Genomic DNA, 12078 nt, shown 5'->3' with positions numbered 1-12078 from the left:
TTTTTGTAGCTCGTCCTATTGCAAAGTCACGCCAATAAGAGTTTTCTTAGCGACCTCTTTACTATGAGCACTCATTTTTAGGACTAGCTTGTACGCCATCCTTAATGCTGCTTGGATGATACTGGATAATTGATTATCAGCGAAATCGTCCAAGAATAATATACCGCTTCATCGTAAAATAATTGAAAGTTGTCTAAATTAAGATTTAATAGTGTCCAATAAAATTTGTGAAAAGTCTGAAATAGTAGTTAAAACACTGTATTTCAGGGCAACACCCCAGGACCCCCAACAACAAGTAGCGTACCTTACAAAATTGGTACAAGAATTGAGCCAAAAGCTACAAAAAGCTGAGCAGGAAATAGCATCACTCCGTAACCAACCAACCACCCAGCACTCTTCGCAACCAGCTAGAGCGATGCCTCCACCACCCATTAACTCATACTTGCCACCCATGCCCCTTACTTCAACCCAACAACTACCTCCCTGGAGAGATCCAGCTCAAGTTGCGCTCCTAAGACGCAATCTAGAGATTCACCAACACCAAAAACGCGTACACCGTCAAGAAGTCGCCGCTCGTCATTTCCAGCCTCCTTCTCTAACTCAAGGATTCCAATACGTGTACATTCCGACAAAAGCACGTATACCCATCGGACAACTTCGCAGTAAACTTCGCACCTTAGGCATCAACAACAGCCGACTCCTCGATATTCATTACCCCGACCGCAATATTGTCGCAATCCTTGTCCACAATGACTATGCCGAAGAGTTCAAAGACCAACTTCGCAAATGTAAAATACACCTTACAGATAATTTTGATCCCACAGACGGTAAGTTACTGAAAGATCCCCAGTATGACTCCCTATCAGATGGCGAACGCCAGACCAAAGCAACAGAACTTCATCAACAACGACTCCATCGTGCTCTCACCTACATTCGCACTCCCGTTAGATATGCAGTAGCGAGATACTTCTTCCAACAAAATATGATATCCCAAGAAACCTATACGACCACCATGCCTGCCAAAAGCTCTACTCAAAATGATATTTTCATCACAGACAACGACGAACAAATGAATGAATACCCCTCGGATTTGGAATTCGAGGAGGACAATCAATAATGACTAGTATCTCTATGTCATTGTTTAATGCAACAGGCCTACCTAAACAAGCAATCACACCTATTCTTAATTTAGCAGAAAAATCTCATATCTTACTTGTTACAGAAACGTGGCTCTTAACCCCCAATAGATACCCCACCCATTGGCAACAATATCATACTTATGGCGAACCCGTAGGAAATACTTACCGTGGACAAAACGGAATAGCCCTTTTAGTGAACCCAAACCACTCCTTACCAGTCCACCACATCACAACAAACCAACCATTATTAGCTAAGTACACTTTATCATTCACAATGCACAAACTTCTTATCCACTGTTTATACCTCCCCCCATCACTACCCAACGACACAGTAGAAAGCATTCTTGAGCAAATACCAACCTCATTGCCAGGCACAACCACTACTATCATATGCGGTGATTTTAATGCGAGAATGGGCTCACTCACAGGTGATTCGACATTTACATACCGAGGCAAGCTGCTGCATGATTGGATTCAAATTAATCATCTAGTTAATTGGAACGCCCGACTACAATATGGACAACCCACCTCAATCACTTACAATGGAAGGAGTATTATTGACTATTTCTTTAGTGATACTGAGCTACTCACACCAACACTAACCATCCTGGACGACATGTCACTAGATTCAAACCATAAATTCATGACGCTTGACTTCAGCACCGCTTCCACAATCCCGACTACCTTGCCCCCTCAGCGTAGGATATGGAATTTGAGCAAATTGAAAAACCCTCAGAAAATTGATTGCTATCGTCAAATTTTCAATGAAACACTAACTGCCTGCTCCCCGAATAGCCACACTGACCCGCAACATAGAACACGGGCCGGCGAAGAGATAGAACATTTGAACCAAGCGATGTGTGAAGCGATATATACCTCACTGGATACAGTCTGTGGCCGTATGACACAACCAAGAACAATCACGATGGAACATTTTTGGACAGAGGAGATGCAAAACACGTTTGACAAAAAAGAACACTACTATCGTAAATGGCGTAAAGCTGCTGGAGTTAATGCACTTCATTACTGGATCCTCCACCAAAAAACCCAAGCCAAACTTCGAAGATTAATACATCAACGCAAACGTGAAACCTGGCAACAATTCTGCTCAACCATGGAAAACAAGGGATTTACTAAAGCCATTGCACGGTTTAGCAAAATAAAAAAACGACGAAACTTAAAGCCTTCCTTTTCTAACATAGCAGGACCTCAAGAAGCAGCAAATAAGATGGCTACCCACATGGAAATGATATTTTCAGGACGAAATCTCCCAGAAGACCGAAGTCCATCCAACAACTCTCCACTCCAAGAGACAGCTCCCTACAGTCTGGAAAATTTCCCTATCGACAAAGATTTGATACAAACGGCCCTCACCTCGTTACCCACAAAGAAAGCTCCAGGTATTGATGACGTTCGCATTGAGATGCTCCGTCCCGTTGCAGATATTATTACGCCCCATCTATGGTATTCATTCCGCCTCTGCTGGCAATGGTCCTATACACCGAAGACATGGCGAGTGGCACAAACAATCCCAATCTACAAGAAAGGTCCTCCGGACGGCCCAGGCAACTACCGTCCAATCAGCCTGACTTCTGTATTTCGGAAGATCTTCGAATTTTGTCTTAAGGAATATCTTATCGGAAACGGCCCCACCATAGATATAGCCCAAGGAGGCTTTCGTATTGCACGTAGCTCCTTAGACCAAGCACTATGTCTGGCTGAAATATGCCATATATTACGACGACACCAACGCATCAACCCAGTACTAGCTTTTTTGGATATTAAATCTGCTTATGACACGGTGGACCGACAACATATTTGGAACATAATTCGCCATCACGTACCGACAGCTCTCCTTATGTTACTTAAGAGTCTCTTTGATGAAGTGGAAATAGAGATACTGCTACAAAATGCTAAGTCCTCACGTTTTTGCCCAGTTACTGGTGTGCTACAAGGCTCTATTCTGTCGCCATTACTGTATTCATACTACATCAATGACCTACCTACTCAACTACGAACCCAAGAAAGAGTGGATGATTTACCGCCATTGGAATTGGTTCGGAACATGAACTGTTTGTTATATGCGGACGATGTGGTTTTGATTGCCGAAGACTCCCAAATGCAATCCCTACTTCAAAAATGTGAACAGCATAGTTACTCCCGTGGTTACCGATGGAACCCTGACAAGTGTGTAATACTGGCTTCGTCTGATCAACCAACGATGGAATATCTCCTTTATGGATCCACACTACAAAGCAACAATTCCTTCCCATATCTGGGAGTTCCTTTCAAGCCCGGTGGTTACCTGGACACTCAAGAGCTCATACATATCAACACAACCAAAGCCCTGGCTACTATGAACACCTTATCGTCGATTGGAGTCAACCCTAACGGCTTTAATAAGCTACTATCTCTCAGGTTCTACGCTCATCTGGTCCGCCCTCAACTGGAATACGGATTGGCGATAAGCAAACTGAACAGGACAAATCATATGAAACTGGAAAACGTACAGAACAAATGCATTCGCAGGATATTTGGTGGGTCAATTCGATCCTCTGTCAATATAATGCGTCACTTAGCCAACTTACCCTCAATGCGAGAAAGAGCCTACACTCTCCAGGCTAAATTCCTGTTACGATCACAAACACTCCCAGATGATGCCCTACTGTCCCTACTGCTGCCATATGTACAACAACCAAATAGCTCTTCTATCTGGATTCAGCTATCTCGTACACCTCTCTGGCAAAGAACAAAGGAATACGCCCAGACAATGGATCAGAAAATTCTTAAACAGTCCCTGAGAGACTTTCGTACAGAATCCTTACAAGCAATGCAAAGCGCCCCAACAAACTCTAAGCTCATCTCCGTCTGCCGCCGAACAGTAAGTTTAGATCCCATACTATGGCTTCCTATGACAAGAGAAGAAAGAAGTCGATGTCTTCGTTGGCGACTTGGTTGGTTACCTAGTGGTAACACCACCTACTGCATCCGGCACCCTTCAGCATTGTTAACAAAGACACACTCAATCCAATGCCTGCATATGCACTCGCGTTTGCAGCAACCACAGCAAATAGAAGATCCCCTTTCGTATCTTCTAAATCAGCTACCTAACCACCCGCCAAGACAACTTATGATAAAACGTCAATGGGAACACCTATGGCCGATCCTCTGCTACATACTATATGAGCTTGACTATCTATTCCACGTCAAAGAACCCCCACCCTTGGATGCTGCTCTAGGATCTTTACTGCTCCAATGGATGTCTCCCCATAATCACTCAACCTTGTGATAAACTCGTTTTTACCCTTGATCTTGAAGGGCTTTTTAGATACTTTATAAACAGTCGGATCTGCCCCGGGCAATTTTATATAACATTGTGCCCACTGGGTTTTAAAGAAAATATTTTGTCAATAAAAACCTCTCTTTAAACGTATTTCAGGGCAAGAAAGTATAAAACTCCGCAAAAAAGTTTAGCAGCGCGCCGCATAAATTGTATTTTTTTTTTCTGAATAAGGGCTAAACGGTTTCTTTTCTCTCTTTTATCGTTATACCTGAAACGACATGAGCTACTCACCCAACTTGAACGCCAAGCCGAAAAAAGGCATTCTAAAGAAACATACTGCACCCAGTGAACAAACGCGGTAAAAGCTCAAACAACCAAAATCATAGAGGCAGGGAAAAGGGGCTGAGTACAAGTGGAAAAACTGAAAATTTGTCTTGTATAGTTTACGATGGGATGAAGCCAATTTGGAATTAACAGAAGCACAAAAAGATTCTACAATGAAAGTGAATGAGCCTAAAACACCGTATGTAAAGTATAATGCAGAAACAGACCAGGTTCTCAACTTGGATTGTAAGTAAAAATGTAGATGAAGGGGCTTTATGGAGGATGATTCTCAGTGTTACTAATAAAACTGTGTAGCTATACCAGGGTTACCCAACGGTAGCAGTCGTGAAGAACCAGAGGAATTTACATTGGATGGTGGAATGGAATCAGATAAGAGTAGTATAGCATCCAATTCAACGAACGGTTCAAAATCACGCAGAAGAGTATCCGTTAGCGATGACGATGATTGGGATATGGATGATGAAGAGGATGAGGATAAAGAAGAAGACGAAGAAGGTATAGTTGATGCGACGGTCATTTACGGCCTCTGAGAGTGTTGCTTATTCATTATCTATCCCATAGCAAAACGTCGTCATGAAGAGTTTCTACGTAAACGTGCTATGCATTATAATATGGGAGCAGCGCTCAAACATCATGATGAAGATATGGAGGAAGAGGATGAAGAGGACAACGAGGATGATGATGATGATGAAGAAGACGATAATATGGATAAAAATACAAACAAGAACAAAATACCAGCTTTACCAACAGCAAATGATGATCAGATGAAAGAATAAAGATTGCTTCCTAGGGTGGGAATCATGCTTTTTTTTTTTTTTTTTTTTTTTATTCTGCTGAATTTGCTCAACTTGTATTACAACAATAAAAAAATTGTTTAAAGAGAGCGGTTTTGCCTCTTTCCTTGTCTATTTTTCTTTCTTTCTTTCTTTATGTATAATTTATTCTTGACAGCAAGATGAAAATGACAATACACAATAATATTCGCAATCATCCGTACCATTTTGAGCACATGCTGCAACAAGAACAGCAGCAACAGCAGCAGCAGCAGCAGCAGTTATCTCCTACAGTGACTTCATCGACTTCTAGCACGAAATCTGATCATCAATATAAACGAAGAAAGAGTAGTGTCCATAACCATTTTACTTGGCTTGTGTTTATTAATGCAAAGTGGGTTCCTTTCGATCAGTCAAATCAGCAAAAACTAGAGCAAACCCTGGGATTAGGTGGCACTTTTGTTGATATTAAAGATCCTCTGTTTCCTGCTGTAAAAAAAGTGCGTGTCTTTCCGAAAGCAAATTACTTGAGCTACTTGGGTGTAAAATACCGATTGTCAAGAGTAATGCAGCCGCAACATCTCGATATGGATCAATATCAAAGTATCGACGATAGTACCAGCCATCCTCATCACACGAATAACAGCACGAATAACCAAGAAAATACAAAACTACTACTGCTATTGCAGCGGAATAATACCATTCATCGCAACAACCATCCACCAATACAAATAATGAACACGATGACACCATGCATCAATAGTCATCATCATCATCATCATAATGCCTGCATAAACAATAACGATAATATGAGTAACCATTATTACCAACATCCACCAGTGTATTATGATCAGTCTTCGCTTCTTCCGTCTTATTTAAATAGGGCAAAAGACCCCCCTTCTTTTCTGTAAAATAAATAATTTGCTAATAACAAAGATTTTTTGCTATACGCTGAAGCAGAGTGAAGATCTCCATGTGAATTTCTGATAATAAAAAAGCTCTCTCTCTCTTTCGTGCCTTTGTGCTTTCTAGAAAGACAGTATACATAATAAAGAACATAGCGATCATACGGCCATATCACGTGAGGGTATTCCTATGGCTCACCCATTCCTTGTTGTTGCACATTTTTATCATTTTAGACATTCATAAATAAAAGATACACCACTCATAGAAGCTTCTTTTTTCTTGATAAATCCTGATCAGATCATCGAACATCACTATTTTTCTTATTTACCATATACAGTATGTATCAGATTGCACAAAGAGGTTAAGGTAGACCCTGCATTATGTTGCATAAAAGATCACTCCCAACCCACACCAGAAAGAGATAACGCCTGTTTTGGGACCATGGTCAGCGGAGATAAAGCTGCAACACAAAACCGATGTGGAAGCAACAGCAGCAGCAGACAAAAAGAGAAAAAAAAAATTATATCTTTCCTCAGCTGATCCAAATTGACATGGCCAATAGCAGTAACAACAGTCAGTTACAATCTCTGCAACAATCGAGCCGACTTGACTTTCTGTATGAAGCCAGCTATTCAGTTCTTGGCCAATGTCCTTCTTTGAGCCGCTATTATATGAATGAGTTTCAAAACACTCTGGCAGAGTATGAATTGACATTACCAAAGTCTGTTCAACGATCAGCATGTACAAGTTGTGGACAGATCACTCTACCTGGATTGAACACAAAAGTGGATATTGTAACGGACGATAAATTGAAGAAGATGAAGAAAAAAAAAAACAAGATCGCATCCGTGAAGAAGAATAAAATACAATATACTTGTCTGGCTTGTCAGCGTTCGAAAGTGTACAATGGCTCCTTCAAGCGAATACTACCCTCAAACAGTGCATTGAAAACAGTTGCGCTCAAAAGTACGAACGATAGCCATTCAGTGTCAAAGAGTCAAACAACGATGGTGACGAAGAACACTGCCATTGTAACAAAGACGGCAAGTGCAACAGCCTCTCAACATACCCGTCGTAATGCAACTACCATGGTCAAAAGTAGCAGCACCCACACAACGGCCACTCATATGGCTACTGTACATAATACGCATACATCAGGAATCCATAAGAATAAACAAGTAGACACATCCAATATACCTGCCACAACCGATGCGGCTATCCAAAAGAAAAAGAAGAACAAGGGCAAGAAGAATAGTTTAAAGGCTTTGCTAGCCAAACAACAACAGCAACAGCAACAAAATGCGAATCAAGGCAATAGTTTGGATGATTTTCTATCTTTGTTATAAAAAATAATAGACATGTATTTTATTTTATTTTTATTTATTTATTCTTCTGCGGCATAGAGTGTGATTTCTTCATCCTTTGGCAATAAGTCTTGTATGGATTTTATCTCTTCCTTGTAAAAGTGGTGTATTATATTTCGGGCAGCTCTCAAAGTGATATTATGCACTGGATGCGTCGCTGCTAACAAATTGTCCACATCGCCTACAATAATGTATTCATTTTTACTTGTCCATAACAACGACCGTAACCCATCTGCAGTGCTTTTGGCGTCCCCCACAGCCAGTTGCACATCGTGATACTGTACGTGATGCTGAACTGTAGACAGGCCTGATAAACAGTAGCATGTATGATAAAAGTCTGGCCCTTTGCCGGGCTTATCAATCAGACCGCCAGACTCTGACTGACAGCATAAAAGAATGTATTCTTGTAGAGCTTCTCTATCTAACAAATAATCCTCACTTTGTAACTGTTGTCTGTCTAATTCAGCTTTTAATATCGGAAAATCGCCTGCTCCCCAAAACGAATAACAGCCATCCACCAACTTGTTTGTTCTTCCTTGAAAACCGCCCTCTAATTGCATTTGTCGTCCGCAGCACCAAGTGGTCAATTGATCCACATCCAGTGTGTGCACACCGCCCACGATCTCCATCGCAGCCAAACCACAAAAAGTATACCCATTATGTGCTTCTTTGCCCGGATAGGGGCCAATGCCGCCTTCGTACGTCTGTGAGCGCTGAATGAATTCAATGCAATTCTCTGTCAGTTCTGGTGTCAACAAGTGAGTGAGTGCAGCTGCAGATAATGCACAATACGACCCTCGAATATCAATCTCGCCGCCTTCATGCATCGTGAAGGAGCCATCTGGCTGTTTCATGCGTAATAAAAATTGATACAAGCTGCGTCTGTCGATCAACGCGTAGGCTTCGGGCGTGCCAAGGATCGCCACCGCGTTCACAGCGGCATACGTCGTGGCCAAATGGGCGAGCTGGTCCCCTCCACCCCCAAATCCACCGCTTGGTAATTGCCATTGCTTCAACGTTTGGATGGCCTTGTCAATAAGGTCGGGTGTGAATTGGAATTCTAAAAGATCTAATGAATGGCATATCCAGTAAAGCATCCATGGTTTGCTGGCATCCAAAGCCGCTCCCCAACTACCGATACCTTTGAGTGCTTTTTTCAAGTAAGAAAGATGCTTTTTTCTTTCCAACTGGATGCTAATAGAATGATTCATTTCATTTTGAGTGGGTCAATGGACAAAAAAACAAAATAGTGGTAGAGTAGCGTAGTTATAGAGTTACGGTTACGTGTCTAAAGAATGCTTTGAAGGATTATGAGGAGCGTAGGGTACGAATTTTTCTAATACTGCGTCTTCTGTTCGTTTCTTTAGGTAGATCAAAAGAGTAGCGTTAATGAGATTCGTGGCAAAAGCTTTGAAAATAAAAGACAAAGTGTGGACTTTACTTGTTCAATAGACGTTTCTGTTGGTAGATCATCGTCCTTCAATCGTAAACTAGCCAAGGGTAGGTTGCCATTCAATATTCCCATTGTGTTAGAGCCAGAAAAAGAAAGAAAGAAAAAAAAAAAATTCGATTCATGCTAGCTTTGTTTTTCGCCCCTCTATTTTTACAGAATTGGCGTGACGATTGGGAGATAAGAGAGAGGGCTGACGATAAATTAGAAACACGGTACGCGGAGAGAATAGCCTTATTTCTGTTCCTTTCATACTGAATCTACTTTTTGCAATCATCACTCATTCGATCCTTTACAAGTTGTTCAAGTTGTTCAAGGAGGAATATAAGTTAAATAATGAATTATGGTAATGAAATAACTTTTTTGTGTGGAAATAACATGAAAAACCATGTGTGTACACGAAGCCTGCTAACACAAATAGGAATTGACCTTGACAGTTAGCAACGAGAACTCTTCGCCTATGGTTACTCCGCCCACAACAATGACCCATACAGTGCATAGCGCAACTGCAGACTCAATGATGACAGAACAGAATGAAGCTGATCAAGGCTTACACGAAAAAATGATCAACGAAGAGTACAAAGTATGGAAAAAGAACTCTCCGTTTTTATACGATCTTGTCATTACAAAGGCGCTTGATTGGCCAAGCTTAACATGTCAGTGGTTTCCTGACGTGGAAGACCGGCCGGGAAAAAACTATAAAACCCAACGTCTATTACTGGGAACAAACACCAATGATGAAGAACCAAACTATTTAATGATTGCTAATATCCAGTTGCCTAAAAATCAAGAGAAAGATATCGACCTAAGAAAATACGAAGAAACGACAAATGGTAGGCGTGTTTGAAAAATTTTATTCCTGTTCGGATGCAAGGCTAAAAGTCAACTATCTGTATTGAAAATAGAAATTGGTGGCTATGGTGGATTTAATGATGCCCATATTCATATCACGCAAAAGATTGTTCACGACGGCGAAGTCAACCGGGCTCGCTATCAATACGACAACCCTAATGTCATTGCTACTAAATCCAGGTCAGGCGATGTTTACGTGTTTGACAGAACGATGCATGAATCGTTCCCTAAAGAAAATGAGCGTTTTAATCCAGCACTTCGATTGAAAGGACATACAAAGGAAGGATTTGGATTAGAATGGAATCCTCACACAACGAAATCAAATCATTTGTTAAGTGCAGGTTATGATGGTAAGGTCATTCAATGGGATATAGCGGATGCGACAAAAGAAAACCGCACCTTGCAACCCCTACAAGTGTATACTGGACATACAGCAGCGGTGAATGATATTAGCTGGCACATGAAACATGATTCCATCTTTGCTTCCGTAGGCGATGATAAGAAAATGAAAGTGTAAGGGTATAGGGTTTAAGTCTGAGCAAATAGTTCCCAGGTCTTAATGTATATATGCTTTTTTTGATTATGTTAACTAGTTGGGATACTCGAGATGATCCCAGTCGATCGTTTAGTACCGTCGAGCCACATCATGGTCAAGTCAGTTGTGTAGGGTTTTGTCCATCGAATGAATGGATTGTCGCTACTGGTTCGTCAGATAAGGTAAGGGTCGTCTGTTCAGATTCATACAAAAACGTGTATCACTGATGTAACTCTCTCTCTCTCTCTCTCTCTCTCTCTCTCTCTCTCTCTGTCTCTCATTTCTGTATGTAGACCGCCAAATTATGGGATTTACGAAACTTGAATCAATCACTACATACACTTCACGGACACACAGGAGAAATCATTCAACTGGCCTGGTCGCCTCATCACGAGGCCATTTTGGCTACAGCCAGCAATGAGGATAGGAGAATTTACGTTTGGGATTTAGCGCAAATACCAACAGCACCCGATCAATCGGAGGAAGATGCAAAAGAAGGTCCACCAGAACTATTGGTAAAGATGAGCGTATTTATAGATTATTATCATAAACAGCTTTCTAAACAATGGTTTTACTTTATAAAAACCCATAGTTTATTCATGGTGGCCATACGGCCGGTATTTCTGATTTTGGCTGGAATCCTGCAGACCCGTGGATGTTGGCAAGCACATCAGACGATAATATCATTCAATTTTGGCAGATTGTAAGTGGCAATGAAGGCTTCTGGACTCGAACAAACATAATAATTTTATATTCATTCTATTTTCTCTTCATATTAGGCAAGTACTATTTATGGTCAAGAACAGTTAGATGAAAATAATGATAAAATGATAGAAGAGCCATAATTCAAATGACATTTCAACTTAATCAATACAGCACAAGCATGAGCAACAACACTCTAACCCAAAGTATACCCACCCTACCCTATCATTGTCTATTGAATTGCAAAAAAAAAAAAAAAAAAGCTTATACACACACATACAATTTTATATGCACAAGCATTAAAGTGCATACTTTTTTGTTGGATGAGCATTACAGAAAAAGAGGCTTTTCATTCCTTGTAAATAAATAATGATCATCACAGAAAAGAGTAAGCAAAATTAGGTTCTCAAGTAAACACCATAAAACTCGAATGTAGTGCATGATGATAGCACGTAAGCAATGCATACAATTACGACATAACTACGACTACTTTATTATTTTTGAAGTGAAAAAGAGTGATTTGATGGAGTGAGCCATTTATGGGAATTAAAAGAGACAGAGGGCACGTAGTAGAAGCAGAGAGATCCGAGCGTAATGTGAATGAGAAAAAAAATAAGATCAAAGATTACAAATACCAATCATATTTTTACTTGATAACAAATGATATGCACCAATAAAGGAAACGAGCTCTTGAAGAGTGCGTGTGTGCAAAAGAGAAGCAGAGAGAAT

The 12078-nt window shown here is 40.8% G+C and overlaps 5 protein-coding genes across 5 annotated transcripts; 4 read left to right on the top strand and 1 right to left on the bottom strand.

Moving 5' to 3' along the window:
• The first annotated feature begins 4655 nt into the window (after positions 1-4655).
• Positions 4656-5572, top strand: BDF20DRAFT_865301 (uncharacterized protein). Its single transcript, XM_053080785.1, has 4 exons — positions 4656-4780; positions 4865-4992; positions 5062-5262; positions 5329-5572. The coding sequence occupies exons 1-4, from the start codon at positions 4701-4703 to the stop codon at positions 5541-5543; spliced, it is 624 nt and encodes a 207-aa protein (XP_052937393.1). The 5' UTR covers positions 4656-4700; the 3' UTR covers positions 5544-5572.
• A 125-nt stretch (positions 5573-5697) lies between these two features.
• BDF20DRAFT_865296 (uncharacterized protein) lies at positions 5698-6933 on the top strand. Its single transcript, XM_053080784.1, has one exon. It carries the CDS (start codon positions 5723-5725, stop codon positions 6449-6451), a length of 729 nt encoding a protein of 242 aa, XP_052937392.1. The 5' UTR covers positions 5698-5722; the 3' UTR covers positions 6452-6933.
• A 64-nt stretch (positions 6934-6997) lies between these two features.
• On the top strand, positions 6998-7792 carry BDF20DRAFT_912365 (RNAse P Rpr2/Rpp21/SNM1 subunit domain-containing protein; the record flags this gene model as incomplete). The annotated part of the gene is made up of 1 exon (XM_053083945.1): positions 6998-7792. The coding sequence occupies one exon, from the start codon at positions 6998-7000 to the stop codon at positions 7790-7792; it is 795 nt and encodes a 264-aa protein (XP_052937391.1).
• Positions 7793-7830: 38 nt separating this feature from the next.
• BDF20DRAFT_834810 (terpenoid cyclases/protein prenyltransferase alpha-alpha toroid) lies at positions 7831-9335 on the bottom strand (the record flags this gene model as incomplete). Its single annotated transcript, XM_053078771.1, has 3 exons — positions 7831-9004; positions 9095-9171; positions 9252-9335. The coding sequence occupies 3 exons, from the start codon at positions 9333-9335 to the stop codon at positions 7831-7833; spliced, it is 1335 nt and encodes a 444-aa protein (XP_052937390.1).
• Positions 9336-9822: 487 nt separating this feature from the next.
• On the top strand, positions 9823-11461 carry BDF20DRAFT_818042 (WD40-repeat-containing domain protein; the record flags this gene model as incomplete). The annotated part of the gene is made up of 5 exons (XM_053077315.1): positions 9823-10093; positions 10166-10625; positions 10706-10829; positions 10941-11162; positions 11240-11461. 5 exons carry the CDS (start codon positions 9823-9825, stop codon positions 11459-11461), a joined length of 1299 nt encoding a protein of 432 aa, XP_052937389.1.
• Positions 11462-12078: the final 617 nt, after the last annotated feature.

This window comes from Mycotypha africana (assembly GCF_025528875.1).
Source record: "Mycotypha africana strain NRRL 2978 chromosome Unknown BDF20scaffold_4, whole genome shotgun sequence".
Taxonomy (NCBI): domain Eukaryota; kingdom Fungi; phylum Mucoromycota; class Mucoromycetes; order Mucorales; family Mycotyphaceae; genus Mycotypha; species Mycotypha africana.
The sequence above is the reverse complement of the archived record's forward strand: the minus strand, read 5'-3'. Positions and strand labels throughout refer to the sequence as shown.

Excerpts from the sequence above, each read along its gene's own strand:
- BDF20DRAFT_865301 (XM_053080785.1), top strand. The coding sequence starts at position 4,701 with ATGAGCTACTCACCCAACTTGAACGCCAAGCCGAAAAAAGGCATTCTA. Across the intron at positions 4,781-4,864 it reads GCACCCAGTGAACAAACGCG|TTTACGATGGGATGAAGCCA; the intron begins GTAAAAGCTCAA and ends TGTCTTGTATAG. Across the intron at positions 4,993-5,061 it reads CCAGGTTCTCAACTTGGATT|CTATACCAGGGTTACCCAAC; the intron begins GTAAGTAAAAAT and ends AAAACTGTGTAG.
- BDF20DRAFT_865296 (XM_053080784.1), top strand. The coding sequence starts at position 5,723 with ATGAAAATGACAATACACAATAATATTCGCAATCATCCGTACCATTTT.